The sequence below is a fragment of the Pocillopora damicornis genome, chromosome 8 (assembly GCF_964200805.1).
Source record: "Pocillopora damicornis chromosome 8, jaPocDami1.2, whole genome shotgun sequence".
In the NCBI taxonomy this organism is placed as follows: domain Eukaryota; kingdom Metazoa; phylum Cnidaria; class Anthozoa; order Scleractinia; family Pocilloporidae; genus Pocillopora; species Pocillopora damicornis.
This window is the reverse complement of record NC_142677.1, coordinates 6,169,233-6,175,527: the sequence shown is the minus strand read 5'-3', so window position 1 is coordinate 6,175,527 and position 6,295 is coordinate 6,169,233. Positions and strand designations below refer to the sequence as shown.

The 6,295-nt window shown below is 39.0% G+C and overlaps 1 protein-coding gene across 1 annotated transcript; it reads left to right on the top strand.

The window, feature by feature from the left end:
- Positions 1–527: 527 nt before the first annotated feature.
- Positions 528–5,999, top strand: LOC149041132 (uncharacterized). Its single transcript, XM_089213893.1, has 3 exons — positions 528–715; positions 3,819–3,978; positions 4,214–5,999. Exons 1-3 carry the CDS (start codon positions 698–700, stop codon positions 4,825–4,827), a joined length of 792 nt encoding a protein of 263 aa, XP_089070019.1. The 5' UTR covers positions 528–697; the 3' UTR covers positions 4,828–5,999.
- Positions 6,000–6,295: the final 296 nt, after the last annotated feature.

The window sequence follows — 6,295 nt, the reverse complement described above, 5'->3', positions numbered from 1 at the left end:
CTATAAGGGCAAACTAAATACATTAAGACCCTAAAGATGAATTTAAATCATGCTGATAAACCGAAGTCAAAATAAGAAAATTGCAGGTTATCTTGACGCTTTTTCATAATTATAATGCATTTAGTAAACAAGACGGCTCATAAAACACGTGCAGAATTGCAAGAAGAACGAGAATGATCTACAGAGTTCAATTTGTTCTCAGTCCTAAAAGGAAAACTCCTACTATACTACCAGTTTTTAATAGGGGAATGTCCAACTTTTGAATAGTGATGCATAATAGTGATGCAGATAATACCTCTGCAGTTTTTGGATGAGCGTTTCATGTCTGACATTTACGAACATTCTAAGGGACTGATGTCACGTCAGCTATTTGCCATTCCCGGAATGAAAGATCCACGTTAGCCGGCGAGGCAAGTCCATCCTTGATGACTGGGGTGGGAATCTTGTCATAATTGCATGTTTTTCATTTGATTGATACGTGAGACAAGTCGAATAAATTAGAATTTTTGGTTTTACTCCCGTGACAGAAACTTGGTAACGATTGCTATACCCCATATTTGTGTCCTTCAAGTGTAATTAGATCTTACACGCTTGTTCGTGACGTCCATATTAATCTTTAAAAACACCACTGACTTCCCGTCACAACCTTACATGCGAAGCGGTATTATCATCCCGGCGAAAAACATCCCAACGGACCATGGCAGATCAGAAAGAGGTGTGTTGTTAGCTAGACTGTGCCAACTTTAACTCGTTTTCTTTTCGTATTCTTTCTATTGTTATTTTAAGAATCGATTTCAGCACAGTGTTTCGGGAATTGGGGGTTTTCAAAGCGCTGTTTACTCGCTTTGATATCACACCTCAATTAGTCGCGCACTGCATCTGCTCAATCACGTAAATCAGCGTAAGTGTAGATGGACTGAGTATTGATGATTAGGGAGTAACATTCATGAGGCGTGATGTTGAGAGACATCCGTTATATAGCACCTTTCCGAGCGAAGTTTTCTTCTCCGTTTAATTAATAATCAGTTCGATTCGAATGTCGTGAGTTGTAACCATATCACTCGACAGCAGGTTCAGAAAGCAAGGTGCAATGAAATTATGAAGCGAAGAAAGAGGCAAGCTTTCCTGTAATCTTCGCCTTACGTATGTCGAGTCTTTTTTTTAAAAGGCAACTGAAACTGAAACCTTCTCTTCGAGGGGAAATCCCTTGGATTGAGCTGAAACTCACTCAAGCAACGAGGGCAGGCTTGCTAATGTGGTAGTATGAGTTATAAGGACATGAGGCGTGATGTTAAGAGACATCCGTGATATAGCACCTTTCCGAGCGAAGTTTTCTTCTCTGTTTAATTAATAATCGGTTCGATTCGAATGTCGTGAGTTGTAACCATATCACTCGACAGCTGGTTCAGAAAGCAAGGTGCAATGAAATTATAAAGCGAAGAAAGAGGCAAGTTTTCCTGTAATATTCGCCTTATGTATGTCGAGTCTTGTTTCTAAAAGGCATCGGCCGTCTAAAACTATTGAAATCTACTCTAACGCTTACTGAAACTGAAACCTTCTCTTCGAGGGGAAATCCCTTGGATTGAGTTGAAACTCACTCAAGCAACGAGGGCAGGCTTGCTTATGTGGTAGTATGAGTCATAAGTACAAAATGCAGACTGCAGACTGGGTACAAAATTAACAAAGAGTACGCGAGAACAAAAACAATTTTTTAAGCCCAAATCGATCTGAAAGCGTCAGTAATAATTTTATGGCTTTTATGACGTCGTATTTGTTTAATCGGGGTCATCGGCGAAAACCGATGGTATTTTTCATGACTTATTTCTTAGAATGGCGCACTTTGTAAACGAAGTGTTAGGTTAAACTCGTGGCTTAAACATTGCATCAAGCCTTAATTGGTATTTGTGTAGCTCTTACTACGAGTGCAAGATCGTAGTATAAATCAAAACTCGATTTAAATCGATAGCTGGGCAGCCTCTTTTAGTTCGACACTTACTTTTGTCACATAATCCTTCTTGCATCAAACATCGGTTTGACTCAGGTTAAACAGGTTTAACTTGTACTTATACGAAATGTTTTTACTACGAGGACACGATGAAGTAGTTTCCTTAAGACTCGATTTAATATGATAGCTAAACAGGTTTGACTTTTGGCAAGTGAACACTTCTAACTCCTTGGGAATTCATGTTATTAAATGGAATCGTTACAAAGTGCGAGTTGACAAGGCATGAGAGACATGGAAGCCATCGCAAAGTTTTTATGGGAAATTTTTCTGATGGAAATATATGGAAAACACTATAGTGCAGTATTGTTTTCGCTGCTGGAAAATGCTCTAATAAAAGCCGTCATACGATGTTCGATCGCGGCTGCCAATATATTGGAAGCGCCAGAGCCTGGGTCGAACGAACAAACTACGACTTTCGCTCCCCTCTTTAGATTTATTTTCTCGTCCGCTTAGATTCTGTGAATTACTCGACGTGTTCTTGGCTGTTGTAATTTCTGTAAAATCGATCCTTTCATAATCTTTGTTGTGGGAATCGATTGTTTTTATTATTGTCTCTGGAAATCGGCCGTACAGGATTTTTCAGCATCTTGCAGCGCGAATTGGTGATGCCTATTCGTTCATATAATCAATCTCGTAATCTGTATAACGTGACAAGAATCGCCGTAACCCACCACCAGTAAGCAGAATATGATGAAATAGCGGACGTATTAAGGACGTGTTGTTGCTATGTTAATCGTTCGTTGCAATCAGCTTTTTTGAATTAAAGATAGTTTTAATAGATTTCATCGCCATCTTTTAGCGTAAGAACCAAATACGTGGAACACCTGGATAATTTATGCTGTTTACGCTGCATGACCCTACGCACCAACTTCTCACCCAGGCCACCCCATTTTTTTTCCCTTAACTTCTAGCGACGTTCGACTGACCAAAAATTTTGTGTTTTCATCAAACAAAGGACCAAACAAATAACACAGAAAAATAAAATAAATAAAAACAAAAGCGACAAAAACAGACACCATTCAAAAGCGGGCATTGAGTGCAACTCGGTCAAACTGGTTTTAATTTTTTACATGAAAAACAGGTGTTACTAATGTTTTTATGGGCTAAAACGGATTCAGTAATTGTATTTCTCGACGCACTGAGTTCATGTCGTATTCAAAGAGTACTAAATTAAGTTTTCCTTAATCGTGTCTCTTTCCACTTCACGTGAAGGCTTTCAAACAAGTCGCCTAAATACCCCTGCAATATACTTTTTCTTTTTCTCTTGCTGCGATTCATTGGCGCGAGTTATATGCAAATATGTGTAGACGAACTCGAAGTAGGCATACGAATTCGTATCCACGTGGTTATTCAAGAATTTTGTGGAAATCATCTGGATGATGAGAGAAGACAGAGGTTAACAGATTTGAACTGCAAAATAGCCAACACCTGCTCGCTAGATAGGGCTGAAGAGCAAAGGGGGTTTCTGAAATGAAATGTTTAAGGCAAGTTTTTTCCCCACGACAAGCCTGCACTTTTCAAATGAAGTGCTTCTAATAACTCTTCTGCAAGATGACGCTAATGACCCCACGTTTTGTTTACATGAAAGATTTCATGAATCTTTGCCACTTCTTGTTGTTTGTTGTGGGTCCTATTTTAATTTAAGTGTTTTAAGAGTACTGTCACTTTAAAATCACCATCTTTAGAAATGTTTCTGTTCTGTACTGACACACAAATAGGAAAACTCTTCGTGACTCGACTATGTGATCCAGAAATGCTTTTCGAGCGTGAACAGAAATTAGTAAATTTCAGTGATTCATTCTTATTTTTGTAGGAAGAAACCAGAGATTCTAAAGTTCAGAGAACACAACGGAAAAGCTCAAACGAACATTCTGGTGCAAGGCCATCATTTGAAACAGGGAAGGAGACAGAGCGTTTACTGAATAAGCGCCGGAATATGGCTAGTGGGCTCTGTCAATACGGTGTCAATAAAGGTATAGTTCCTTTACTCGATCTAAGTGAAATAAAAATGAAGCCATAACGAATTTGGAAAGTGCATCATTCTCAGCTTAAGAACTTGACAACGGTCAGTCTCTCCTTTTCGGCGAAGTCCGTCATGCGAATTAAGAACGAACAATCAGCGAAAATGAAAAAAGCTATTAATCTGTTAGTTAGTGTCTAAAGACCCTTTCTGCAGTTTTGCCTCTAAATGTATTTTTTTATCTTCAGATGAGGACGCACAGAAAGGATGTGCCGGACTTAACGTATCTGTCATGCACTGTAGAATCGAAGACACCAAGTTCCAAGGAGAAGTAAAGGAAAAAAAGGAGGAAGATGCCTTGCTCAAAGAATCGAAGGAAATCGAGGAGGAAAATTCCGTACTCAAAGATAGCTATAAGGAGGAAAATATCGAGCTTAAAAGAAGGTTAGATAGCTGTCAGAAGGAAATTACCGAACTGCGAGAGGAGTTGGCGAGTTGTAAGAAAAAATTGGGGAGGAGACACACTCTGGCAGATGTGTTGAAACCTGAGCCTCCAAGAGATGGAACTCCCAGGAAGTCGAACCCAGCGCGCCATCGACGACATAAGACGGTCCCACCCATTTCCCTTACTGAGCGAAAAGTCGAAACTAAGGATCAAGCTGCCCAGGTTTCGCCGTCTGAATGCAACTTCCCTTTACCTTCGATCACATCGAGCCGTTCCACTGCATACCAGATTCGGTGTTTTCCAGATAGTATGGTAGTAAATGTAAGTCTCCCAACACACCCGCACGCAATTCTCCCTGTAGCTCCTTTTCCTCCAATTCAAAGTTCAGGAACAGTTAGTGTTTCCACTGAAAGTTAGGCATCTCTTCCAAAACAAGATAAGTGCCAATTAGAAAATCACAAACATCAATTTCGTATAGACTGTCCAGTATTCGACAACTCCAATCCGATTCATTCAGAAAGACTGGAAACTGATAGAAAAAGACCGTCGCGTGACAAAAGATTAATTTATCCCTTTCTGGCATGTTATTGCTGTAGATGTTAGATTTCTCATCAGTGCTAGCAATGAGCTTGACATCATGAGCTTAAAAATGATATTAGAAACTAAAACATCCTTAGCAATACTGGTAGCAATGGTGTAAGAACTATAAAAAAAATATGAAAATAACATTGTTGCTATTGTGATGCCAATTCTACCAGCATCGGCAACATACAGAGACGCTAGAAGAGCTAGCAATAACCTAACGGATATAGTCAATAGTTAAGAACTTCCTTGCTTTGGTAATGGTCTTCATGGGGTGATGGCTCTCACGGCTAACGGTTAAAATTGTGGCCATTTTACGGCTAACGATTAATTTCTTTCCGTTGCATTGTGATTAAAAGAAACATTTTTACAGTTAACTTTTTTCATGACTAACGGCTAAATTTTTTTGCCGTTTAATAGCGAACGGTGAACCCCATCGAGACTCTCTTTCGTGTGTCATACTGCAATTAACCGCTTATGATTACCCTGTACATACAAATTCAGAGGAAAACGGAAATATTCAAAAGTGTCTAGGTGTAGTTGTACTTTTACAAATTTTGGCGTCGGGCCTTCAATGTATTATAAGTAGTTCATTGGTTTTTCTTCCCTATTTTTATTATTTTATTAACTGAAAATCGTACTTTTGTATACTTTAGTTTACATTAGATATTTTAAAATATGGAAAGACAAAGAGACTGCACTTTCATTCCGACAAGCCTGTTTCGTGATTAACTCACTCTTCAGGAGATTTTATGGGGATTTTAGGCCAAGAATATTCGTAGCTATATATCATATACTATAAATTTGCATAATAGATGTTGTGGTAAATTTAGATGGTTTGTTCAGCTGTTACGCAGCAACGCATTTTTTCTGTGGTGGCATCAATTATCAGTCTTGGAGTCAAGAAATATCATGCATTTCCGACTCTTAAGAAACCAGTGGTTGATATGTCCCACGCTGTACAGTGTATTTCAGAATTTGTAAATAAAGTTTCAAAAACTTAGAAACGCGTTTTAACATTTCCTTCAGCACTCACTCTATTGACGATCTCGTCTGAATTTTGATCCATTGTACCTGTATAGCTATAGTCGATTCTTAGCAAAATTTTGTTGGCAAACACTGTATGGAAATCCAATTTCTCAGTTTCTCTTGCTGACGCATTTCCAAGCATCTGATCAATACCGACTGATATCAGCGAAATCATTCCACCGAGGAAATCTCTTTTCAATACTTCATTAACAGCAGCCTGTACATCCGGGCTCGGGGCGCTTGAGACCTTGATCTTGTACTTCTCTACCTCGTC

Excerpts from the sequence above, each read along its gene's own strand:
- LOC149041132 (XM_089213893.1), top strand. Across the intron at positions 3,979-4,213 it reads TCAATACGGTGTCAATAAAG|ATGAGGACGCACAGAAAGGA; the intron begins GTATAGTTCCTT and ends TTTTATCTTCAG.